General features: G+C 48.0%; 1 protein-coding gene across 1 annotated transcript; it reads right to left on the reverse strand.

The window, feature by feature from the left end:
- Positions 1–1,524: 1,524 nt before the first annotated feature.
- On the reverse strand, positions 1,525–19,916 carry LOC129850093 (ryanodine receptor 2-like). Its single transcript, XM_055916669.1, has 8 exons — positions 19,748–19,916; positions 18,861–18,941; positions 17,431–17,506; positions 11,352–11,475; positions 9,814–9,929; positions 9,055–9,119; positions 4,018–4,139; positions 1,525–1,726 (listed from the first exon to the last, which is right to left on the reverse strand). Exons 1-8 carry the CDS (start codon positions 19,838–19,840, stop codon positions 1,540–1,542), a joined length of 864 nt encoding a protein of 287 aa, XP_055772644.1. The 5' UTR covers positions 19,841–19,916; the 3' UTR covers positions 1,525–1,539.
- Between the last annotated feature and the right edge of the window lie 6,384 nt (positions 19,917–26,300).

Below are 26,300 nucleotides of genomic sequence, written 5' to 3' on the forward strand. Positions count from 1 at the left end.
TAGGAGCTGGGAACAGGGGTAGGAGCAGGGACCAGGGGTAGGAGCTGGGGGCCAGGGGTAGGAGCAGGGACCAGGGGTAGGGGCTGGGACCAGGGGTAGGAGCTGGGAACAGGGGTAGGAGCTGGGAACAGGGGTAGGAGCTGGGACCAGGGGTAGGAGCTGGGAACAGGGGTAGGAGCTGGGACCAGGGGTAGGAGCTGGGACCAGGGGTAGGAGCAGGGTCCAGGGGTAGGAGCTGGGACCAGGGGTAGGAGCTGGGACCAGGGGTAGGAGCAGGGAACAGGGGTAGGAGCTGGGAACAGGGGTAGGAGCTGGGAACAGGGGTAGGAGCTGGGAACAGGGGTAGGAACTGGGAACAGGAGTAGGAGCTGGGACCAGGGGTAGGAGCTGGGACCAGGGGTAGGAGCTGGGAACAGGGGTAGGAGCAAGGACCAGGGGTAGGAGCAGGGACCAGGGGTAGGAGCTGGGAACAGGGGTAGGAACTGGGAACAGGGGTAGGAACTGGGAACAGGGGTAGGAGCTGGGAACAGGAGTAGGAGCTGGGAACAGGGGTAGGGGCTGGGAACAGGGGTATGAGCTGGGACCAGGGGTAGGAGCTGGGAACAGGGGTAGGAGCAGGGACCAGGGGTAGGAGCTGGGACCAGGGGTAGGAGCTGGGAACAGGGGTAGGAACTGGGAACAGGGGTAGGAACTGGGAACAGGGGTAGGAGCTGGGAACAGGAGTAGGAGCTGGGAACAGGGGTAGGGGCTGGGAACAGGGGTAGGAGCTGGGACCAGGGGTAGGAGCTGGAAACAGGGGTAGGAGCTGGAAACAGGGGTAGGAGCTGGGAACAGGGGTAGGAACTGGGAACAGGGGTAGGAACTGGGAACAGGGGTAGGAGCTGGGAACAGGAGTAGGAGCTGGGAACAGGGGTAGGAGCTGGGAACAGGGGTAGGAGCTGGGACCAAGAGCAGGGAACAGGGGTAGGAGCTGGGACCAGGGGTAGGGGCTGGGACCAGGGGTAGGGGCTGGGACCAGGGGTAGGAGCAGGGACCAGGGGTAGGGGCTGGGACCAGGGGTAGGGGCTGGGAACAGGGGTAGGGGCTGGAAACAGTAGTAGGAGCTGGGACCAAGAGCTGGGAACAGGGGTAGGAGCTGGGAACAGGGGTAGGGGCTGGGAACAGGGGTAGGAGCTGGGACCAAGAGCTGGGAACAGGGGTAGGAGCTGGGACCAGGGGTAGGAGCTGGGACCAGGGGTAGGAGCTGGGACCAGGGGTAGGAGCTGAAACCAGGGGTAGGAGCTGGGGGCCAGGGGTAGGAGCTGGCAGTAAGGGGTAGGAGCTGAAACCAGGGGTAGGAGCTGGGACCAGGGGTAGGATCTGGGAACAGGGGTAGGAGCTGGGACCAGGAGTAGGAGCTGGGACCAGGGGTAGGATCTGGGGACAGGGGTATTAGACCCCTTTACACTATAGGATGTGTCCCAAATGGCACCCTATTCCCTTTATAGTGCATAGGGATCTGGTCAAAAGTAGTGCACTACATAGTGCATAGGGATCTGGTCAAAAGTAGTGCACTACATAGTGCATAGGGATCTGGTCAAAAGTAGTGGACCATATAAGGAATATGGAGCCATTTTGGGACACAGGCCCAATTGTCCACACTATCCTTAGAAGCACACTCTTCACAGCCTTCTTACCAAACAATGATATCCTATGTCTGACAAGAAGTCCCAGTTTGCAGAACAGACTGACGAGAGGATGAAGACAATGTAGGAGGAAAGAGGGGAAACAAAGACAGAGATAATCAAGTGACGCAACTTGAAGAAGAGGAAAAATCTGCTTTATAAGAGTGAGTGATGTCTGAATCACTCAGATTTACACATCAACAGAGCTACAGTCCAGGGTCTCAAACAACACTGTGTCAGGACTAGAGCTACAGTCCAGGACTAGAGCTACAGTCCAGGGTGTCAAACAACACTGTGTCAGGACTAGAGCTACAGTCCAGGACCAGAGCTACAGTCCAGGACTAGAGCTACAGTCCAGGGTGTCAAACCACACTGTGTCAGGACTAGAGCTACAGTCCAGGACTAGAGCTACAGTCCAGGGTGTCAAACAACACTGTGTCAGGACTAGAGCTACAGTCCAGGACTAGAGCTACAGTCCAGGACTAGAGCTACAGTCCAGGGTGTCAAACAACACTGTGTCAGGACTAGAGCTACAGTCCAGGACTAGAGCTACAGTCCAGGGTGTTAAACAACACTGTGTCAGGACTAGAGCTACAGTCCAGGGTGTCAAACAACACTGTGTCAGGACTAGAGCTACAGTCCAGGGTGTTAAACAACACTGTGTCAGGACCAAAGCTACAGTCCAGGGTTTCAAACAACACTGTGTCAGGACTAGAGCTACAGTCCAGGTGTGTCAAACAACACTGTGTCAGGACTAGAGCTACAGTCCAGGACTAGAGCTACAGTCCAGGGTGTTAAACAACACTGTGTCAGGACTAGAGTTACAGTCCAAGGTGTCAAACAACACTGTGTCAGGACCAGAGCTACAGTCCAGGGTGTCAAACAACACTGTGTCAGGACCAGAGCTACAGTCCAGGGTGTCAAACAACACTGTGTCAGGACCAGAGCTACAGTCCAGGGTGTCAAACAACACTGTGTCAGGACCAGAGCTACAGTCCAGGGTGTCAAACAACACTGTGTCAGGACTAGAGCTACAGTCCAGGTGTGTCAAACAACACTGTGTCAGGACTAGAGCTACAGTCCAGGACTAGAGCTACAGTCCAGGGTGTTAAACAACACTGTGTCAGGACTAGAGCTACAGTCCAGGTGTGTCAAACAACACTGTGTCAGGACTAGAGCTACAGTCCAGGACTAGAGCTACAGTCCAGGGTGTTAAACAACACTGTGTCAGGACTAGAGTTACAGTCCAAGGTGTCAAACAACACTGTGTCAGGACTAGAGCTACAGTCCAGGGTGTTAAACAACACTGTGTCAGGACCAGAGCTACAGTCCAGGGTGTCAAACAACACTGTGTCAGGACTAGAGCTACAGTCCAGGACTAGAGATACAGTCCAGGGTGTCAAACAACACTGTGTCAGGACTAGAGCTACAGTCCAGGGTGTCAAACAACACTGTGTCAGGACTAGAGCTACAGTCCAGGGTGTCAAACAACACTGTGTCAGGACTAGAGCTACAGTCCAGGACTAAAGCTACAGTCCAGGGTGTTAAACAACACTGTGTCAGGACTAGAGCTACAGTCCAGGGTGTCAAACAACACTGTGTCAGGACTAGAGCTACAGTCCAGGGTGTCAAACAACACTGTGTCAGGACCAGAGCTACAGTCCAGGGAGTCAAACAACACTGTGTCAGGACCAGAGCTACAGTCCAGGGAGTCAAACAACACTGTGTCAGGACCAGAGCTACAGTCCAGGGTGTCAAACAACACTGTGTCAGGACCAGAGCTACAGTCCAGGGTGTTAAACAACACTGTGTCAGGACCAGAGCTACAGTCCAGGACTAGAGCTACAGTCCAGGACTAGAGCTACAGTCCAGGGTGTCAAACAACACTGTGTCAGGACTAGAGCTACAGTCCAGGACTAGAGTTACAGTCCAGGGTGTTAAACAACACTGTGTCAGGACTAGAGCTACAGTCCAGGACTAGAGCTACAGTCCAGGGTGTCAAACCACACTGTGTCAGGACTAGAGCTACAGTCCAGGACTAGAGCTACAGTCCAGGGTGTTAAACAACACTGTGTCAGGACCAGAGCTACAGTCCAGGGTGTCAAACAACACTGTGCTCCTGGCACCCCAAAGGGGGAACGAGCTTCCCCCTGAAACTAAGACAGCAGAGTCCCATGCCCATCTTCTGAAAACATCTGAAACCCGACATCTTCAAACATCTGAAACCCGACCTCTTCAAAGAGTACGTTAAACAATCCCACAGCACCATTCCATTCCATGTATTAATATTCTCATTGTACTACAGAGACTGAAGCAATGTATTGGACATGCGAATCTAAGTATAATCCCTCACCTTGTCACCATCTCCTTCTCCTTATTGGAGGCGTGGCCCCCGCTGCTGATTGGTCGGATGGCCGTGGAAAGGAAGTAGAGGCGGTGATTCTTGAAGTACTGGTCGACCAATGGCAGGACCACCTAAGGGAGCCCAGCGTTCCATTAGTCTCACGGGTCAGAAATAGTTCCTCAGGCGAACGTAAAAGACTCTAGCTTCTCAGAGAGACTAAGGTCCTATAACCAATGAGTCTGTGTTGCTAGCTAGCGCCTCTCATGATTGGACCTTGTTGTTGCATGGGTGTTGTCCTGGCCTGGGTGTTGTCCTGGCCTGGGTGTTATTGTACAAGGCCCTGCTGCTTGTCACTATTGAGTCGATGGTAAACACAACTTTTGTCTGAGCTCATTTCAACCTGTCACACAGTAGCCTGGCTAGTCCCTGCATCAGACCTAGAATCAGACTTGGTCTGTGGTTATAATACGGGATGTGTTCCAAATGGTACCCTATTCCCTATGGGCCCTGGTCTAAAGTAGTGCACTATATAGGGAATAGGACTGTAGTATAAAGTAGTGTTCTATATAGGGAATAGGGCCCTGGTCTAAAGTAGTGCACTATATAGGGAATAGGGCTGTAGTATAAAGTAGTGCACTATATAGGGAATAGGGCTGTAGTATAAAGTAGTGCACTATATAGGGAATAGGGCTGTAGTATAAAGTAGTGCACTATATAGGGAATAGGGCTGTAGTATAAAGTAGTCCACTATATAGGGAATAGGGCTGTAGTATAAAGTAGTCCACTATATAGGGAATAGGGCTGTAGTATAAAGTAGTGCACTATATAGGGAATAGGGCTGAAGTATAAAGTAGTGCACTATATAGGGAATAGGGCTGTAGTATAAAGTAGTCCACTATATAGGGAATAGGGCTGTAGTATAAAGTAGTGTACTATATAGGGAATAGGAGCCAGGATGTGTTTCATCACTGATGTCCTCTCTGCTAAATGATAGAAAATCAGGATAAAATGATGTTTCACTATTCAAGTAGACCTACAGAACACTGAGCTCCAACAGTTAGTTCTACAGAACACTGAGCTCCAACAGTAGACCTACAGAACACTGAGCTCCAACAGTTAGTTCTACAGAACACTGAGCTCCAACAGTAGACCTACAGAACACTGAGCTCCAACAGTAGACCTACAGAACACTGAGCTCCAACAGTAGACCTACAGAACACTGAGCTACAACAGTAGACCTACAGAACACTGAGCTCCAACAGTAGACCTACAGAACACTGAGCTCCAACAGTAGACCTACAGAACACTGAGCTCCAACAGTAGACCTACAGAACACTGAGCTCCAACAGTAGACCTACAGAACACTGAGCTCCAACAGTAGTCCTACAGAACACTGAGCTCCAACAGTACTGACACAGTGACACATGTTTAGTTGTTTTGGCTCTGTATTTCAGCACTCTGGATTTGAAATTATATAATGACTAGGAGGTCAAAGTGCAGACTGTCAGCTTTCATTTGGGAGTATTTTCATCCATATCGGGTGAATCGTTTAGAAATTACAGCCCCTTTTGTACATAGACCCTCCATTTTAGGAGACCAAAAGTATTGGGACAAATTCACTTATATGTGTATTTGGTCCCTGATTCCTAGCACGCAATGATTACATAAAGCTTGGGACTGTACAAACTTGTTGGCTGTTTATTTTGGTTGTGTTTCAGATTACCTCCAAGACATGCTAACCTCTCAGCATTACAATAACAGGGGAGGTTAGCATATCTCCAAGACATGCTAACCTCTCACCATTACAATAACAGGGGAGGTTAGCATACCTCCAAGACATGCTAACATCTCATCATTACAATAACAGGGGAGGTTAGCATACCCCCAAGACATGCTAACATCTCATCATTACAATAACAGGGGAGGTTAGCATACCCCCAAGACATGCTAACCTCTCAGCATTACAATAACAGGGGAGGTTAGCATACCCCCAAGACATGCTAACCTCTCAGCATTACAATAACAGGGGAGGTTAGCATACCTCCAAGACATGCTAATCTCTCATCATTACAATAACAGGGGAGGTTAGCATACCTCCAAGACATGCTAACCTCTCATCATTACAATAACAGGTGAGGGTAGCATACCTCCAAGACATGCTAACCTCTCATCATTACAATAACACGGGAGGATAGCATACCTCCAAGACATGCTAACCTCTCACCATTACAATAACAGGGGAGGTTAGCATACCCCCAAGACATGCTAACCTCTCACCATTACAGTAACAGGGGAGGGTAGCATACCTCCAAGACATGCTAACCTCTCATCGTTACAATAACAGGGGAGGTTAGCATACCTCCAAGACATGCTAACCTCTCATCGTTACAATAACAAGGGAGGTTAGCATACCTCCAATACATGCTAACCTCTCACCATTACAATAACAGGGGAGGTTAGCATACCTCCAAGACATGCTAACCTCTCATCATTACAATAACAGGGGAGGTTAGCATACCCCCAAGACATGCTAACATCTCATCATTACAATAACAGGGGAAGTTAGCATACCTCCAAGACATGCTAACCTCTCATCATTACAATAACAGGGGAGGTTAGCATACCTCCAAGACATGCTAACATCTCATCATTACAATAACAGGGGAGTTTAGCATACCCCCAAGACATGCTAACCTCTCATCATTACAATAACAGGGGAGGTTAGCATACCCCCAAGACATGCTAACCTCTCACCATTACAATAACAAGGGAGGGTAGCATACCTCCAAGACATGCTAACCTCTCATCATTACAATAACACGGGAAGATAGCATACCCCCAAGACATGCTAACCTCTCACCATTACAATAACAAGGGAGGGTAGCATACCTCCAAGACATGCTAACCTCTCACCATTACAATGACAGGAGAGGATAGCATACCTCCAAGACATGCTAACCTCTCATCATTACAATAACAGGGGAGGGTAGCATACCTCCAAGACATGCTAACCTCTCATTACAATAACAGAGGAGGATAGCATACCTCCAAGACATGCTAACCTCTCACCATTACAATGACAGGGGAGGATAGCATACCTCCAAGACATGCTAACCTCTCATCATTACAATAACAGGGGAGGGTAGCATACCTCCAAGACATGCTAACCTCTCATTACAATAACAGAGGAGGGTAGCATACCTCCAAGACATGCTAACCTCTCATTACAATAACAGGGGAGGGTAGCATACCTCCAAGACATGCTAACCTCTCATTACAATAACAGAGGAGGATAGCATACCTCCAAGACATGCTAACCTCTCACCATTACAATGACAGGGGAGGATAGCATACCTCCAAGACATGCTAACCTCTCACCATTACAATAACAGGGGAGGTTAGCATACCTCCAAGACATGCTAACCTCTCACCATTACAATGACAGGGGAGGATAGCATACCTCCAAGACATGCTAACCTCTCATCATTACAATAACAGGGGAGGGTAGCATACCTCCAAGACATGCTAACCTCTCATTACAATAACAGAGGAGGGTAGCATACCTCCAAGACATGCTAACCTCTCATTACAATAACAGAGGATATGTCATTTTGGGGGGTATGACATTTAAGACTCTGTCACTTCCTCACCTGATATGGAAATGAAAGCTGACAGGCTGCACTTTAACCTCATAGTAATTGTATAATTTCAAATCCAAAGTGCTGGAGTACGGAGCCAAAACAACCCAACAATGTGTCACTGTCCCGTCGGAGCTCAGTGTATTACGTAAATACTACTTGGTCTTCTGAGGTTGATGTTTGTGTGTTTGGTTGTTGTAGGACATGGTGGAGCTCCAACAGTAGACCTGTTGGTGTGTTTGGTTGTTGTAGGACGTGGTGGAGCTCCAACAGTAGACCTGTTGGTGTGTTTGGTTGTTGTAGGACGTGGTGGAGCTCCAACAGTAGACCTGTTTGATTGTTGTAGGACATGGTGGAGCTCCAACAGTAGACCTGTTTGATTGTTGTAGGACATGGTGGAGCTCCACCAGTACACCTGTTGGTGTGTTTGATTGTTGTAGGACATGGTGGAGCTCCAACAGTAGACCTGTTGGTGTGTTTGATTGATGTAGGACATGGTGGAGCTCCAACAGTAGACCTACAGTAGACCTGTTGGTGTGTTTGATTGATGTAGGACATGGTGGAGCTCCAACAGTAGACCTGTTGGTGTGTTTGATTGTTGTAGGACGTGGTGGAGCTCCAACAGTAGACCTGTTGGTGTGTTTGATTGTTGTAGGACATGGTGGAGCTCCAACAGTAGACCTGTTGGTGTGTTTGGTTGTTGTAGGACATGGTGGAGCTCCAACAGTAGACCTGTTGGTGTGTTTGGTTGTTGTAGGACATGGTGGAGCTCCAACAGTAGACCTGTTGGTGTGTTTGGTTGTTGTAGGACATGGTGGAGCTCCGACAGTAGACCTGTTGGTGTGTTTGATTGATGTAGGACATGGTGGAGCTCCAACAGTAGACCTGTTGGTGTGTTTGATTGTTGTAGGACATGGTGGAGCTCCAACAGTAGACCTGTTGGTGTGTTTGGTTGTTGTAGGACATGGTGGAGCTCCAACAGTAGACCTGTTGGTGTGTTTGGTTGTTGTAGGACATGGTGGAGCTCCAACAGTAGACCTGTCGGTGTGTTTGATTGATGTAGGACATGGTGGAGCTCCAACAGTAGACCTGTTGGTGTGTTTGATTGATGTAGGACATGGTGGAGCTCCAACAGTAGACCTGTTGGTGTGTTTGGTTGTTGTAGGACATGGTGGAGCTCCAACAGTAGACCTGTCGGTGTGTTTGATTGATGTAGGACATGGTGGAGCTCCAACAGTAGACCTGTTGGTGTGTTTGATTGATGTAGGACATGGTGGAGCTCCAACAGTAGACCTACAGTAGACCTGTTGGTGTGTTTGATTGTTGTAGGACGTGGTGGAGCTCCAACAGTAGACCTGTTTGTGTGTTTGATTGTTGTAGGACATGGTGGAGCCGGAGTCAGTCTCACCTTTCCAAAAAACTTCATCTGCTGCTCGTGAGGAACGCTCTCTCCTTTCGGTGGTGTCCCAACGTCTTATAGAGGGGAGGGGGACATCAGAAGAGGGACAGAGTCAAAGATTTAGTGGAATAATAGACATTAGTATTGTTGATGTTTAAATTGAAGTAATATTCATTTAAGTAGCAGAGAATGGCTTAATCCCCAATGTCATCCTATTCCCTATGTAGTGCACTACTTTTGACCAGAGCTCCATGGCATCCTATTCCCTGTGTAGTGCACTACTTTTGACCAGAGCCCTATGGCATCCTATTCCCTATGTAGTGCACTACTTTAGACCAGAGCCCTATGGAACCCTAGTCCCTACGTAGTGCACTACTTTTGACCAGAGCCCTATGTCATCCTATTCCCTGTGTAGTGCACTACTTTTGACCAGAGCCCTATGGCATCCTATTCCCTATGTAGTGCACTACTTTTGACCAGAGCCCTATGTCATCCTATTCCCTATGTAGTGCACTACTTTTGACCAGAGCCCTATGTCATCCTATTCCCTATGTAGTGCACTACTTTTGACCAGAGCCCTATGGCATCCTATTCCCTAAGTAGTGCACTACTTTTAACCAGAGCTCCATGGCATCCTATTCCCTATGTAGTGCACTACTTTTAACCAGAGCTCTATGGCATCCTATTCCCTATGTAGTGCACTACTTTTAACCAGAGCTCTATGACAATAGGGTGCCGTTGGGGACTTAGCCAATGTGTTATCCTCACCAGACTCCAGCATGTGTTCGTGGGCCCCGTCTACATCAGTGATGAGCTGCTGCAGAAAGGTGTAGGCAAAACGCTTCTCTATGGAGGGGGTATCCAGCTCCTGCTCTTTCATGGCCCTGTAGAGGTAAACCAGTCAGTCAGCCAGTCAGACAATCAGTCAATCAGTCAGTCAACCAGTCAGCTTACATACTGATACACAGGCAGTCAGTCAGTCACCTCAGATAATCAGTTTACAGACAGGCAGTCAGTCAGATAATCAGTTTACAGACAGGCAGTCATTCAGTCAGTCAGTTAACAACCAGTCAGTCAGTCAGATAATCAGTTTACAGACAGGCAGTCAGTCAGATAATCAGTTTACAGACAGGCAGTCAGTCAGTCAGTCAGATAATCAGTTTACAGACATGCAGTCATTCAGTCAGTCAGTTAACAACCAGTCAGTCAGTCAGATAATCAGTTTACAGACAGGCAGTCATTCAGTCAGTCAGTTAACAACCAGTCAGTCAGTCAGATAATCAGTTTACAGACAGGCAGTCATTCAGTCAGTCAGTTAACAACCAGTCAGTCAGTCAGATAATCAGTTTACAGACAGGCAGTCAGTCAGTCAGATAACAACCAGGCACTCAGTCAGATAATCAGTTTACAGACAGGCGGTCAGTCAGTCAGATAATCAGATAACAACCAGGCAGTCAGTCAGATAATCAGTTTACAGACAGGTAGTCAGTCAGTCAGATAATCAGTTTACAGACAGGTAGTCAGTCAGTCAGATAATCAGTTTACAGACAGGCAGTCAGTCAGTCAGTCAGTTAACAACCAGTCAGTCAGTCAGATAATCAGTTTACAGACAGGCAGTCAGTCAGTCAGTCAGATAATCAGTTAACAACCAGTCAGTCAGTCAGATAATCAGTTTACAGACAGGTAGTCAGTCAGTCAGATAATCAGTTTACAGACAGGTAGTCAGTCAGTCAGATAATCAGTTTACAGACAGGCAGTCAGTCAGTCAGTCAGTTAACAACCAGTCAGTCAGTCAGATAATCAGTTTACAGACAGGCAGTCAGTCAGTCAGTCAGATAATCAGTTAACAACCAGTCAGTCAGTCAGTCAGATAATCAGTTTATAGACAGGCAGTCAGTCAGTCAGATAATCAGTTTACAGACATGCAGTCAGTCAGTCAGTCAGATAATCAGTTTACAGGCAGTCAGTCAGTCAGTCAGATAATCAGTTTACAGACAGGCAGTCAGTCAGTCAGTCAGATAATCAGTTTACAGACAGGCAGTCAGTCAGTCAGTCAGATAATCAGTTTACAGACAGGCAGTCAGTCAGTCAGTCAGATAATCAGTTTACAGACAGGCAGTCAGTCAGTCAGATAATCAGTTAACAACCAGTCAGTCAATCAGTCAGTCAGATAATCAGTTAACAACCAGTCAGTCAATCAGTCAGTCAGATAAACAGTTAACAACCAGTCAGTCAATCAGTCAGTCAGATAATCAGTTAACAACCAGTCAGTCAATCAGTCAGTCAGACAGTGTAACCCTCCTCACCTGGATACAGTGTAGCCATTAATCTGAAAGAACTTGAGAATGTCTTGGGCTTTTCCTCTGTCTTTGTATTTCTCTCTGGCGGTGAGCGTGTCATAGGGCACCAGTAAGGGATGGTTCCCTCCTCCTGTAACAAGATCAGAGGAAACACTGAGACAGAGAAATACATTTTTTGATGTTTGAAAAATAGTGGGGACATTGACCGTTGCAGTGTCAGTGAATGAGAGGAAGTCACACAGTGTCACAGTGACACCTGCTGGTTGTTAACTGAAATGAAAATCAAACCAGCAGTTAGGAAATCACGTGCAAAGCAAGACTACAGGTGTACTACTATAGGACGTCATAGAAGCAGGAGTGACTGTTTGGAGAGTCCTCGTCCTTGTGTGAAGGTGATGCCCTTCCTCCTGCTGTGGGCCCTGCCAACACAGTATAGCTGTGGACCCAGCCAACACAGTATAGCTGTGGGCCCTGCCAACACAGTATAGCTGTGGGCCCTGCCAACACAGTATAGCTGTGGACCCTGCCAACACAGTATAGCTGTGGACCCAGCCAACACAGTATAGCTGTGGACCCTGCCAACACAGTATAGCTGTGGGCCCTGCCAACACAGTATAGCTGTGGACCCTGCCAACACAGTATAGCTATGGGCCCTGCCAACACAGTATAGCTGTGGGCCCTGCCAACACAGTATAGCGGTGGACCCTGCCAACACAGTATAGCTGTGGACCCTGCCAACACAGTATAGCTGTGGACCCTGCCAACACAGTATAGTTGTGGGCCCAGCCAACACAGTATAGCTGTGGGCCCTGCCAACACAGTATAGATGTGGGCCCTGCCAACACAGTATAGTTGTGGGCCCAGCCAACACAGTATAGTTGTGGGCCCTGCCAACACAGTATAGATGTGGGCCCTGCCAACACAGTATAGCTGTGGACCCAGCCAACACAGTATAGCTGTGGGCCCTGCCAACACAGTATAGCTATGGGCCCTGCCAACACAGTATAGCTGTGGGCCCTGCCAACACAGTATAGCTATGGGCCCTGCCAACACAGTATAGCTGTGGGCCCAGCCAACACAGTATAGCTATGGGCCCTGCCAACACAGTATAGCTGTGGGCCCTGCCAACACAGTATAGCTGTGGGCCCTGCCAACACAGTATAGCTGTGGGCCCTGCCAACACAGTATAGTTGTGGGCCCAGCCAACACAGTATAGTTGTGGGCCCAGCCAACACAGTATAGCTGTGGACCCAGCCAACACAGTATTACTGTGGGCCCAGCCAACACAGTATAGTTGTGGACCCAGCCAACACAGTATAGTTGTGGGCCCTGCCAACACAGTATAGCTGTGGACCCAGCCAACACAGTATAGCTGTGGACCCAGCCAACACAGTATAGCTGTGGACCGAGCCAACACAGTATAGTTGTGGGCCCTGCCAACACAGTATAGCTATGGACCCAGCCAACACAGTATAGCGGTGGGCCCTGCACACAGTATAGCTGTGGGCCCTGCCAACACAGTATAGCTGTGGGCCCTGCCAACACAGTATAGTTGTGGGCCCTGCCAACACAGTATAGCTATGGGCCCTGCCAACACAGTATAGCTGTGGGCCCAGCCAACACAGTATAGCTGTGGGCCCAGCCAACACAGTATAGTTGTGGGCCCAGCCAACACAGTATAGTTGTGGGCCCAGCCAACACAGTATAGATGTGGGCCCTGCCAACACAGTATAGCTGTGGGCCCAGCCAACACAGTATAGCTGTGGACCCAGCCAACACAGTATAGCTGTGGACCCTGCCAACACAGTATAGCTGTGGACCCAGCCAACACAGTATAGCTGTGGGCCCTGCCAACACAGTATAGCTGTGGACCCAGCCAACACAGTATAGCTGTGGGCCCTGCCAACACAGTATAGCTGTGGGCCCTGCCAACACAGTATAGCTGTGGGCCCAGCCAACACAGTATAGCTATGGGCCCTGCCAACACAGTATAGCTGTGGACCCAGCCAACACAGTATAGCTGTGGGCCCTGCCAACACAGTATAGCTGTGGGCCCAGCCAACACAGTATAGTTGTGGGCCCTGCCAACGCAGTATAGCTGTGGGCCCAGCCAACACAGTATAGCTGTGGGCCCTGCCAACGCAGTATAGCTATGGGCCCAGCCAACACAGTATAGCTGTGGACCCTGCCAACACAGTATAGCTGTGGGTCCAGCCAGAACAGTATAGCTATGGGCCCTGCCAACACAGTATAGCTGTGGGCCCTGCCAACACAGTATAGCTATGGGCCCTGCCAACACAGTATAGCTGTGGGCCCAGCCAACACAGTATAGCTATGGGCCCTGCCAACACAGTATAGCTGTGGGCCCTGCCAACACAGTATAGCTGTGGGCCCTGCCAACACAGTATAGCTGTGGGCCCTGCCAACACAGTATAGTTGTGGGCCCAGCCAACACAGTATAGTTGTGGGCCCAGCCAACACAGTATAGCTGTGGACCCAGCCAACACAGTATTACTGTGGGCCCAGCCAACAAACACAGTATAGTTGTGGACCCAGCCAACACAGTATAGTTGTGGGCCCTGCCAACACAGTATAGCTGTGGACCTAGCCAACACAGTATAGCTGTGGACCCAGCCAACACAGTATAGCTGTGGACCCAGCCAACACAGTATAGTTGTGGGCCCTGCCAACACAGTATAGCTCTGGACCCAGCCAACACAGTATAGCTGTGGGCCCTGCCAACACAGTATAGCTGTGGGCCCTGCCAACACAGTATAGCTGTGGGCCCTGCCAACACAGAATAGTTGTGGGCCCTGCCAACACAGTATAGCTATGGGCCCTGCCAACACAGTATAGCTGTGGGCCCAGCCAACACAGTATAGCTGTGGGCCCTGCCAACACAGTATAGTTGTGGGCCCAGCCAACACAGTATAGCTATGGGCCCTGCCAACACATTATAGCTGTGGGCCCTGCCAACACAGTATAGTTGTGGGCCCTGCCAACACAGTATAGCTGTGGGCCCAGCCAACACAGTATAGCTGTGGACCCAGCCAACACAGTATAGCTGTGGGCCCTGCCAACACAGTATAGTTGTGGGCCCAGCCAACACAGTATAGCTATGGGCCCTGCCAACACATTATAGCTGTGGACCCTGCCAACACAGTATAGCTGTGGACCCAGCCAACACAGTATAGTTGTGGGCCCTGCCAACACAGTATAGCTGTGGGCCCAACAAACACAGTCATTAACCTACAGTGCAACTACAAAAAGAGTTTAAAACCAGCTCAGGTAGTACTCCGGCTGCTGATTCTGAGGTGAAGCGACCTACGGTCTCTTCTAGTTCTGTGTCTAGCAGCTAACTAAGTTCTTCTAGTTGGATGTCTAGCAGCTATCTGAGGTCTTCTAGTTGGATGTCTAGCAGCTATCTAAGGTCTTCTAGTTGGATGTCTAGCAGCTATCTAAGGTCTTCTAGTTGGATGTCTAACAGCTATCTGAGGTCTTCTAGTTGGATGTCTAGCAGCTATCTAAGGTCTTCTAGTTCTGTGTCTAACAGCTATCTAAGGTCTTCTAGTTGGATGTCTAGCAGCTATCTGAGGTCTTCTAGTTGGATGTCTAACAGCTATCTAAGGTCTTCTAGTTGGATGTCTAACAGCTATCTAAGGTCTTCTAGTTGGATGTCTAACAGCTATCTAAGGTCTTCTAGTTGGATGTCTAGCAGCTATCTAAGGTCTTCTAGTTGGATGTCTAGCAGCTATCTAAGGTCTTCTAGTTGGATGTCTAGCAGCTATCTGAGGTCTTCTAGTTGGATGTCTAGCAGCTATCTAAGGTCTTCTAGTTGGATGTCTAGCAGCTATCTAAGGTCTTCTAGTTGGATGTCTAGCAGCTATCTAAGGTCTTCTAGTTGGATGTCTAGCAGCTATCTAAGGTCTTCTAGTTGGATGTCTAGCAGCTATCTAAGGTCTTCTAGTTGGATGTCTAGCAGCTATCTAAGGTCTTCTAGTTGGATGTCTAGCAGCTATCTAAGGTCTTCTAGTTGGATGTATAGCAGCTATCTAAGGTCTTCTAGTTGGATGTCTAACAGCTATCTGAGGTCTTCTAGTTGGATGTCTAACAGCTATCTAAGGTCTTCTAGTTGGATGTCTAGCAGCTATCTGAGGTCTTCTAGTTGGATGTCTAACAGCTATCTAAGGTCTTCTAGTTGGATGTCTAACAGCTATCTAAGGTCTTCTAGTTGGATGTCTAACAGCTATCTAAGGTCTTCTAGTTGGATGTCTAGCAGCTATCTAAGGTCTTCTAGTTGGATGTCTAGCAGCTATCTAAGGTCTTCTAGTTCTGTGTCTAGCAGCTATCTGAGGTCTTCTAGTTCTGTGTCTAGCAGCTATCTAAGGTCTTCTAGTTGGATGTCTAGCAGCTATCTAAGGTCTTCTAGTTGGATGTCTAGCAGCTATCTAAGGTCTTCTAGTTGGATGTCTAACAGCTATCTGAGGTCTTCTAGTTGGATGTCTAGCAGCTATCTAAGGTCTTCTAGTTGGATGTCTAGCAGCTATCTGAGGTCTTCTAGTTGGATGTCTAGCAGCTATCTAAGGTCTTCTAGTTGGATGTCTAGCAGCTATCTAAGGTCTTCTAGTTGGATGTCTAGCAGCTATCTAAGGTCTTCTAGTTCTGTGTCTAGCAGCTATCTGAGGTCTTCTAGTTCTGTGTCTAGCAGCTATCTGAGGTCTTCTAGTTGGATGTCTAGCAGCTATCTAATGTCTTCTAGTTGGAGGTCTAGCAGCTATCTGAGGTCTTCTAGTTGGATGTCTAGCAGCTATCTAATGTCTTCTAGTTGGATGTCTAGCAGCTATCTAAGGTCTTCTAGTTGGATGTCTAGCAGCTATCTAAGGTCTTCTAGTTGGAGGTCTAGCAGCTATCTAAGGTCTTCTAGTTGGATGTCTAACAGCTATCTAAGGTCTCTTCTAGTTGGATGTCTAACAGCTATCTAAGGTCTTCTAGTTGGATGTCTAGCAGCTATCTGAGGTCTCTAGTTGGAGGTCTAGCAGCTATCTGAGGTCTTCTAGTTGGAGGTCTAGCAGCTATCTGAGGTCTTCTAGTTGGATGTATAGCAGCTATCTAATGTCTTCTAGTTGGAGGTCTAGCAGCTATCTGAGGTCTTCTAGTTGGATGTCTAACAGCTATCTGAGGTCTTCTAGTTGGATGTCTAGCAGCTATCTAAGGTCTTCTAGTTGGATGTCTAACAGCTATCTAAGGTCTTCTAGTTGGATGTCTAACAGCTATCTAAGGTCTCTAGTTGGATGTCTAGCAGCTATCTGAGGTCTTCTAGTTGGATGTCTAGCAGCTATCTAAGGTCTTCTAGTTGGATGTCTAACAGCTATCTAAGGTCTTCTAGTTGGATGTCTAGCAGCTATCTAAGGTCTTCTAGTTGGATGTCTAACAGCTATTTAAGGTCTTCTAGTTGGAGGTATAGCAGCTATCTAAGGTCTTCTAGTTGGATGTCTAGCAGCTATCTGAGGTCTTCTAGTTGGATGTCTAGCAGCTATCTGAGGTCTCTAGTTGGATGTCTAACAGCTATCTGAGGTCTTCTAGTTGGATGTCTAGCAGCTATCTAAGGTCTTCTAGTTGGATGTCTAGCAGCTATCTGAGGTCTTTTCTAGTTGGATGTCTAGCAGCTATCTAATGTCTTCTAGTTGGATGTCTAGCAGCTATCTGAGGTCTCTAGTTGGAGGTCTAGCAGCAGCCTAAGCTACAGTTGGACGTCTAGCAGCTATCTGAGGTCTTCTAGTTCTGTGTCTAACAGCTATCTAAGGTCTTCTAGTTGGATGTCTAACAGCTATCTAAGGTCGTCTAGTTGGATGTCTAGCAGCAGCCTAAGCTACAGTTGGACGTCATGTTACCTTCATCAGTAAAGAGTACTGTTCTACCTATTAAACACAGGAGACAGAGAGAGACACAGAGTGGCACAGAAACAGATCAAGAACAGGAAAGCAGTTACAAATTCAAGAGCAGGAACAGCTGGTTCCTTTGTGTTGGAAGCTAACAGACCAGAGATAAGTCTGTCCTGAAGGACAATCTGTCCTACTGTACGCACCTTTGGCTTCTAGTTCCAGCTTCTTCTTCTTCGCCCAAATATTATGATAGTTCTCTGCAAGCAGTTCTGCCATAGACTGAAAACAATGGAAAGAAGAAACATTTTAGTTAATAATTAGACTGGTGCTTACTTTGTCATAACCATTAAACACACATCTTAACCATTATACACACGTCACAATCATTATACACACATTTTGTGTTGCAAGTAACACAGAACTTGTAGCGTGTCACTCAGAGTATGTGTAGCATGTCACTCAGAGTATGTGTAGCATGTCACTCAGAGTATGTGTAGCATGTCACTCAGAATATGTGTAGCGTGTCACTCAGAGTACGCGTAGCGTGTCACTCAGAGTACGCGTAGCGTGTCACTCAGAGTATGTGTAACGTGTCACTCAGAGTATGTGTAGCGTGTCACTCAGAGTATGTGTAGCGTGTCACTCAGAGTACGCGTAGCGTGTCACTCAGAGTATGTGTAGCGTGTCACTCAGAGTATGTGTAGCGTGTCACTCAGAGTATGTGTATCGTGTCACTCAGTATGTGTAGTGTGTCACATGTCACTCAGAGTATGTGTAGCGTGTCACTCAGAGTCTGTGTAGCGAGTCACTCAGAGTCTGTGTAGCGTGTCACTCAGAGTCTGTGTAGCGTGTCACTCAGAGTATGTGTAGCGTGTCACTCAGAGTATGTGTAGCGTGTCACTCAGAGTATGTGTAGCGTGTCACTCAGAGTATGTGTATCGTGTCACTCAGTATGTGTAGTGTGTCACATGTGACTCAGAGTATGTGTAGCGTGTCACTCAGAGTATGTGTACCGTGTCACTCAGAGTATGTGTAGCGTGTCACTCAGAGTATGTGTAGTGTGTCACTCAGAGTATGTGTAGTGTGGCACTCAGAATATGTGTAGCGTGTCACTCAGAGTATGTGTAGTGTGTCACTCAGAGTCTGTGTAGCGAGTCACTCAGAGTCTGTGTAGCGTGTCACTCAGAGTCTGTGTAGCGTGTCACTCAGAGTATGTGTAGCGTGTCACTCAGAGTATGTGTAGCGTGTCACTCAGAGTATGTGTAGCGTGTCACTCAGAGTATGTGTATCGTGTCACTCAGTATGTGTAGTGTGTCACATGTGACTCAGAGTATGTGTAGCGTGTCACTCAGAGTATGTGTACCGTGTCACTCAGAGTATGTGTAGCGTGTCACTCAGAGTATGTGTAGTGTGTCACTCAGAGTATGTGTAGCGTGTCACTCAGAGTATGTGTAGCGTGTCACTCAGAGTATGTGTAGTGTGTCACTCAGAATATGTGTAGCATGTCACTCAGTATGTGTAGTGTGCCACATGTCACTCAGACTATGTGTAGCGTGTCACTCAGAATATGTGTACCGTGTCACTCAGAATATGTGTACCGTGTCACTCAGAGTATGTATAGCGTGTCACTCACGTGCAGGTCCCGGGACAGTGTCACATTGCTCATGTCGATGGGTCTGGGGCTGAAACCTGGAGCTCCTTCGACAGAGTGTTGCTGAACAGAACACAGAGGGAGAGACAGGACTGTTAGCTACCTGACATGTCCTGTAGTCTCAGGACTGTTAGCTACCTGACATGTCCTGTAGTCTCAGGACTGTTAGCTACCTGACATGTCCTGTAGTCTCAGGACTGTTATCTACTTGACATGTCCTGTAGTCTCAGGACTGTTACCTACCTGACATGTCCTGTAGTCTCAGGACTGTTAGCTACCTGACATGTCCTGTAGTCTCAGGACTGTTAGCTACCTGACATGTCCTGTAGTATCAGGACTGTTATCTACCTGACATGTCCTGTAGTCTCAGGACTGTTAGCTACCTGACATGTCCTGTAGTCTCAGGACTGTTAGCTACCTGACATGTCCTGTAGTCTCAGGACTGTTATCTACCTGACATGTCCTGTAGTCTCAGGACTCTTCTCAGGACTGTTATCTACCTGACATGTCCTATAGTCTCAGGACTGTTATCTACCTGACATGTCCTATAGTCTCAGGACTGTTATCTACCTGACATGTCCTGTAGTCTCAGGACTCTTCTCAGGACTGTTAGCTACCTGACATGTCCTGTAGTTTTCTCTGACAGGTGATGGACATACTGTATATTCCGCTATGCTGAACAGTCGGTGTCTACTGTTGGGAATGTCCCTACTGAAGTGTGTGAATCAGAGAGGAGATTGGGGACGACCATTGTAAAAGCAACACTAGGAGCAGTATGATACATTAGAATGGATGGAGTAGCAGGAAGTATGAACATTTAACAGTCAGTACTGTACGTTGTTACTGTAAAGGCTGTGGCTGTCTCCTACCTGGCTGATCTGAGAGATCCTACGTCCTCTGTTGTGTAGGCTGGCTGGGTCTCCCTCCCTGGTCCTCTCTATGCTCCAGCACCACACCATCATCGTCTTCAGAGACTCCTTGATAGGCCAGCGGTACAACTCTTTATCCTAGAGTGGGACAGAGGAGAGACTCAGAGACTCTTTATCCTAGAGGGACACAGAGGAGAGACTCAGAGCCTCTTTATCCTAGAGGGGGACAGAGGAGAGACTCAGAGACTCATTATCCTAGAGGGACACAGAGGAGAGACTCAGAGACTCCTTGATAGGCCAGCGGTAAACCTCTTTATCCTAGAGGGACACAGAGGAGAGACTCCCTGATAGGCCAGCGGTAAACCTCTTTATCCTAGAGGGGGACAGAGGAGAGACTCAGAGACTCTTTATCCTAGAGGGACACAGAGGAGAGACTCAGAGACTCCTTGATAGGCCAGCGGTAAACCTCTTTATCCTAGAGGGACACAGAGAGACTCAGAGACTCCTTGATAGGCCAGCGGTAAACCTCTTTATCCTAGAGGGACACAGAGAGACTCAGGGACTCCTTGATAGGCCAGCGGTAAACCTCTTTATCCTAGAGGGACACAGAGAGACTCAGAGACTCCTTGATAGGCCAGCGGTAAACCTCTTTATCCTAGAGGGACACAGAGAGACTCAGAGACTCATTATCCTAGAGGGACACAGAGGAGAGACACAGAGACTCCTTGATAGGCCAGCGGTAAACCACTTTATCCTAGAGGGACACAGAGGAGAGACTCAGAGACTCATTATCCTAGAGGGACACAGAGGAGAGACTCAGAGACTCTTTATCCTAGAGGGACAGAGAGGAGAGACTCAGAGACTCCTTGATAGGCCAGCGGTAAAACTCATTATCCTAGAGGGACACAGAGGAGAGACTCAGAGACTCCTTGATAGGCCAGCGGTAAACCTCATTATCCTAGAGGGACACAGAGGAGAGACTCAGAGACTCCTTATCCTAGAGGGACACAGAGGAGAGACTCAGAGAGAGACTGGAGGGCAGAAAGAAACCTCTTTATCCTACAGTACAGTAGAGGAGACAAATAGAGAGACTGTGTCTGACCTGGTTGTTGATGAACTGAGTCTGACCTGGTTGGTGATGAACTGTGTCTGACCTGGTTGTTGATGACCTGAGTCTGACCTGGTTGGTGATGAACTGAGTCTGACCTGGTTGGTGATGAACTGTGTCTGGCCTGGTTGTTGATGACCTGTGTCTGACCTGGTTGTTGATGAACTGTGTCTGACCTGGTTGGTGATGAACTGAGTCTGACCTGGTTGTTGATGAACTGAGTCTGACCTGGTTGGTGATGAACTGTGTCTGACCTGGTTGTTGATGAACTGTGTCTGACCTGGTTGTTGAGGAACTGTGTCTGACCTGGTTGTTGATGAAATGTGTCTGACCTGACCTGGTTGTTGATGAAATGTGTCTGACCTGACCTGGTTGTTGATGAACTGTGTCTGACCTGGTTGTTGAGGAACTGAGTCTGAACTGACCTGGTTGTTGATGAAATGTGTCTGACCTGACCTGGTTGTTGATGAACTGTGTCTGACCTGGTTGTTGAGGAACTGAGTCTGAACTGACCTGGTTGTTGATGAAATGTGTCTGACCTGACCTGGTTGTTGATGAACTGTGTCTGACCTGGTTGGTGATGAACTGTGTCTGACCTGGTTGTTGATGAACTGTGTCTGACCTGGTTGGTGATGAACTGTGTCTGACCTGGTTGTTGATGACCTGTGTCTGGCCTGGTTGGTGATGAACTGTGTCTGACCTGGTTGTTGATGAACTGTGTCTGACTTGGTTGGTGATGAACTGTGTCTGGCCTGGTTGTTGATGACCTGTGTCTGGCCTGGTTGTTGATGAACTGTGTCTGACCTGGTTGGTGATGAACTGTGTCTGACCTGGTTGTTGTTGAACTGAGTCTGGCCTGGTTGTTGATGAACTGAGTCTGAACTGACCTGGTTGTTGATGAAATGTGTCTGACCTGACCTGGTTGTTGATGAAATGTGTCTGACCTGACCTGGTTGTTGATGAACTGTGTCTGACCTGGTTGTTGAGGAACTGAGTCTGAACTGACCTGGTTGTTGATGAAATGTGTCTGACCTGACCTGGTTGTTGATGAACTGTGTCTGACCTGGTTGTTGAGGAACTGAGTCTGAACTGACCTGGTTGTTGATGAAATGTGTCTGACCTGACCTGGTTGTTGATGAACTGTGTCTGACCTGGTTGTTGATGAACTGTGTCTGACCTGGTTGTTGATGAACTGTGTCTGACCTGGTTGGTGATGAACTGTGTCTGACCTGGTTGTTGATGACCTGTGTCTGACCTGGTTGGTGATGAACTGTGTCTGACCTGGTTGTTGATGACCTGTGTCTGACCTGGTTGTTGATGAACTGTGTCTGACCTGGTTGTTGATGAACTGTGTCTGACCTGGTTGTTGATGAACTGTGTCTGACCTGGTTGGTGATGAACTGTGTCTGACCTGGTTGTTGATGAACTGTGTCTGACCTGGTTGTTGATGAACTGTGTCTGACCTGGTTGTTGATGAACTGTGTCTGACCTGGTTGTTGATGAACTGTGTCTGACCTGGTTGGTGATGAACTGTGTCTGAACTGACCTGGTTGTTGAACTGTGTCTGACCTGGTTGTTGATGAACTGTGTCTGAACTGACCTGGTTGTTGAACTGTATCTGACCTGGTTGTTGATGAACTGTGTCTGACCTGGTTGGTGATGAACTGTGTCTGGCCTGGTTGTTGATGAACTGTGTCTGACCTGGTTGTTGATGAACTGTGTCTGACCTGGTTGGTGATGAACTGTGTCTGACCTGGTTGGTGATGAACTGTGTCTGACCTGGTTGGTGATGAACTGTGTCTCGCCTGGTTGTTGATGAACTGTGTCTGACCTGGTTGTTGATGAACTGTGTCTGACCTGGTTGGTGATGAACTGTGTCTGACCTGGTTGGTGATGAACTGTGTCTGATCTGGCCTGGTTGTTGATGAACTGTGTCTGACCTGGTTGTTGATGAACTGTGTCTGACCTGGTTGGTGATGAACTGTGTCTGACCTGGTTGTTGATGAACTGTGTCTGACCTGGTTGGTGATGAACTGTGTCTGACCTGGTTGGTGATGAACTGTGTCTGAACTGACCTGGTTGGTGATGAACTGTGTCTCGCCTGGTTGTTGATGAACTGTGTCTGACCTGGTTGTTGATGAACTGTGTCTGACCTGGTTGTTGATGAACTGTGTCTGACCTGGTTGTTGATGAACTGTGTCTGACCTGGTTGTTGATGAACTGTGTCTGACCTGGTTGTTGATGAACTGTGTCTGACCTGGTTGGTGATGAACTGTGTCTGACCTGGTTGGTGATGAACTGTGTCTCGCCTGGTTGTTGATGAACTGTGTCTGACCTGGTTGTTGATGAACTGTGTCTGACCTGGTTGTTGATGACCTGTGTCTGACCTGGTTGTTGATGACCTGTGTCTGACCTGGTTGGTGATGAACTGTGTCTGACCTGGTTGTTGATGAACTGTGTCTGACCTGGTTGTTGATGAACTGTGTCTGACCTGGTTGTTGATGAACTGTGTCTGACCTGGTTGTTGATGAACTGTGTCTGAACTGACCTGGTTGTTGAGGAACTGTGTCTGACCTGGTTGGTGATGAACTGTGTCTGACCTGGTTGTTGATGAACTGTGTCTGAACTGACCTGGTTGTTGAGGAACTGTGTCTGACCTGGTTGGTGATGAACTGTGTCTGACCTGGTTGTTGATGAACTGTGTCTGACCTGGTTGTTGATGAACTGTGTCTGACCTGGTTGGTGATGAACTGTGTCTGACCTGGTTGTTGATGAACTGTGTCTGACCTGGTTGTTGATGAACTGTGTCTGAACTGACCTGGTTGTTGAACTGTGTCTGACCTGGTTGTTGATGAACTGTGTCTGAACTGACCTGGTTGTTGAGGAACTGTGTCTGAACTGACCTGGTTGTTGATGAACTGTGTCTGAACTGACCTGGTTGTTGATGAACTGTGTCTGAACTGACCTGGTTGGTGATGAACTGTGTCTGAACTGACCTGGTTGGTGATGAACTGTGTCTGACCTGGTTGTTGATGAACTGTGTCTGAACTGACCTGGTTGTTGATGAACTGTGTCTGACCTGGTTGTTGATGAACTGTGTCTGACCTGGTTGTTGATGAACTGTGTCTGAACTGGTTGTTGATGAACTGTGTCTGACCTGGTTGTTGATGAACTGTGTCTGGCCTGGTTGTTGATGAACTGTGTCTGACCTGGTTGGTGATGAACTGTGTCTGACCTGGTTGTTGATGAACTGTGTCTGACCTGGTTGTTGATGAACTGTGTCTGACCTGGTTGTTGATGAACTGTGTCTGACCTGGTTGGTGATGAACTGTGTCTGACCTGGTTGGTGATGAACTGTGTCTGACCTGGTTGGTGATGAACTGTGTCTGACCTGGTTGTTGATGAACTGTGTCTGACCTGGTTGTTGATGAACTGTGTCTGACCTGGTTGGTGATGAACTGTGTCTGACCTGGTTGGTGATGAACTGTGTCTCGCCTGGTTGTTGATGAACTGTGTCTGACCTGGTTGTTGATGAACTGTGTCTGACCTGGTTGGTGATGAACTGTGTCTGACCTGGTTGTTGATGAACTGTGTCTGACCTGGTTGTTGATGAACTGTGTCTGACCTGGTTGTTGATGAACTGTGTCTGACCTGGTTGTTGATGACCTGTGTCTGACCTGGTTGTTGATGAACTGTGTCTGACCTGGTTGTTGATGAACTGTGTCTGACCTGGTTGTTGATGAACTGTGTCTGACCTGGTTGTTGATGAACTGTGTCTGACCTGGTTGGTGATGAACTGTGTCTGACCTGGTTGGTGATGAACTGTGTCTGACCTGGTTGGTGATGAACTGTGTCTCGCCTGGTTGTTGATGAACTGTGTCTGACCTGGTTGTTGATGAACTGTGTCTGACCTGGTTGGTGATGAACTGTGTCTGAACTGACCTGGTTGTTGAGGAACTGTGTCTGACCTGGTTGTTGATGAACTGTGTCTGACCTGGTTGGTGATGAACTGTGTCTGACCTGGTTGGTGATGAACTGTGTCTGACCTGGTTGGTGATGAACTGTGTCTCGCCTGGTTGTTGATGAACTGTGTCTGACCTGGTTGTTGATGAACTGTGTCTGACCTGGTTGGTGATGAACTGTGTCTCACCTGGTTGTTGATGAACTGAGTCTGACCTGGTTGTTGATGAACTGTGTCTGACCTGGTTGTTGATGAACTGTGTCTGACCTGGTTGGTGATGAACTGTGTCTGATCTGGCCTGGTTGTTGATGAACTGTGTCTGACCTGGTTGTTGATGAACTGTGTCTGACCTGGTTGGTGATGAACTGTGTCTGATCTGGCCTGGTTGTTGATGAACTGTGTCTGACCTGGTTGGTGATGAACTGTGTCTGACCTGGTTGTTGATGAACTGTGTCTGACCTGGTTGGTGATGAACTGTGTCTGATCTGGCCTGGTTGTTGATGAACTGTGTCTGACCTGGTTGTTGATGAACTGTGTCTGACCTGGTTGGTGATGAACTGTGTCTGACCTGGTTGTTGATGAACTGTGTCTGACCTGGTTGGTGATGAACTGTGTCTGACCTGGTTGGTGATGAACTGTGTCTGACCTGGTTGGTGATGAACTGTGTCTCGCCTGGTTGTTGATGAACTGTGTCTGACCTGGTTGTTGATGAACTGTGTCTGACCTGGTTGTTGATGAACTGTGTCTGACCTGGTTGTTGATGACCTGTGTCTGACCTGGTTGTTGATGACCTGTGTCTGACCTGGTTGGTGATGAACTGTGTCTGACCTGGTTGTTGATGAACTGTGTCTGACCTGGTTGGTGATGAACTGTGTCTGACCTGGTTGTTGATGAACTGTGTCTGAACTGACCTGGTTGTTGAACTGTGTCTGACCTGGTTGTTGATGAACTGTGTCTGACCTGGTTGTTGATGAACTGTGTCTGAACTGACCTGGTTGTTGAACTGTGTCTGACCTGGTTGTTGATGAACTGTGTCTGAACTGACCTGGTTGTTGAGGAACTGTGTCTGAACTGACCTGGTTGTTGATGAACTGTGTCTGAACTGACCTGGTTGTTGATGAACTGTGTCTGAACTGACCTGGTTGTTGAGGAACTGTGTCTGACCTGGTTTTTGATGAACTGTGTCTGACCTGGTTGTTGATGAACTGTGTCTGACCTGGTTGTTGATGAACTGTGTCTGACCTGGTTGTTGATGAACTGTGTCTGAACTGACCTGGTTGTTGATGAACTGTGTCTGAACTGACCTGGTTGTTGAACTGTGTCTGACCTGGTTGGTGATGAACTGTGTCTGACCTGGTTGGTGATGAACTGTGTCTGACCTGGTTGTTGATGAACTGTGTCTGACCTGGTTGGTGATGAACTGTGTCTGACCTGGTTGGTGATGAACTGTGTCTGACCTGGTTGGTGATGAACTGTGTCTGATC

This window comes from Salvelinus fontinalis, unplaced genomic scaffold (assembly GCF_029448725.1).
Source record: "Salvelinus fontinalis isolate EN_2023a unplaced genomic scaffold, ASM2944872v1 scaffold_1814, whole genome shotgun sequence".
In the NCBI taxonomy this organism is placed as follows: domain Eukaryota; kingdom Metazoa; phylum Chordata; class Actinopteri; order Salmoniformes; family Salmonidae; genus Salvelinus; species Salvelinus fontinalis.

Excerpts from the sequence above, each read along its gene's own strand:
- LOC129850093 (XM_055916669.1), bottom strand. The coding sequence starts at position 19,840 with ATGATGGTGTGGTGCTGGAGCATAGAGAGGACCAGGGAGGGAGACCCA. Across the intron at positions 9,930-11,351 it reads AATGGCTACACTGTATCCAG|GGCCATGAAAGAGCAGGAGC; the intron begins GTGAGGAGGGTT and ends TTACCTCTACAG. Across the intron at positions 4,140-9,054 it reads AGATGAAGTTTTTTGGAAAG|GTGGTCCTGCCATTGGTCGA; the intron begins GTGAGACTGACT and ends GGGCTCCCTTAG.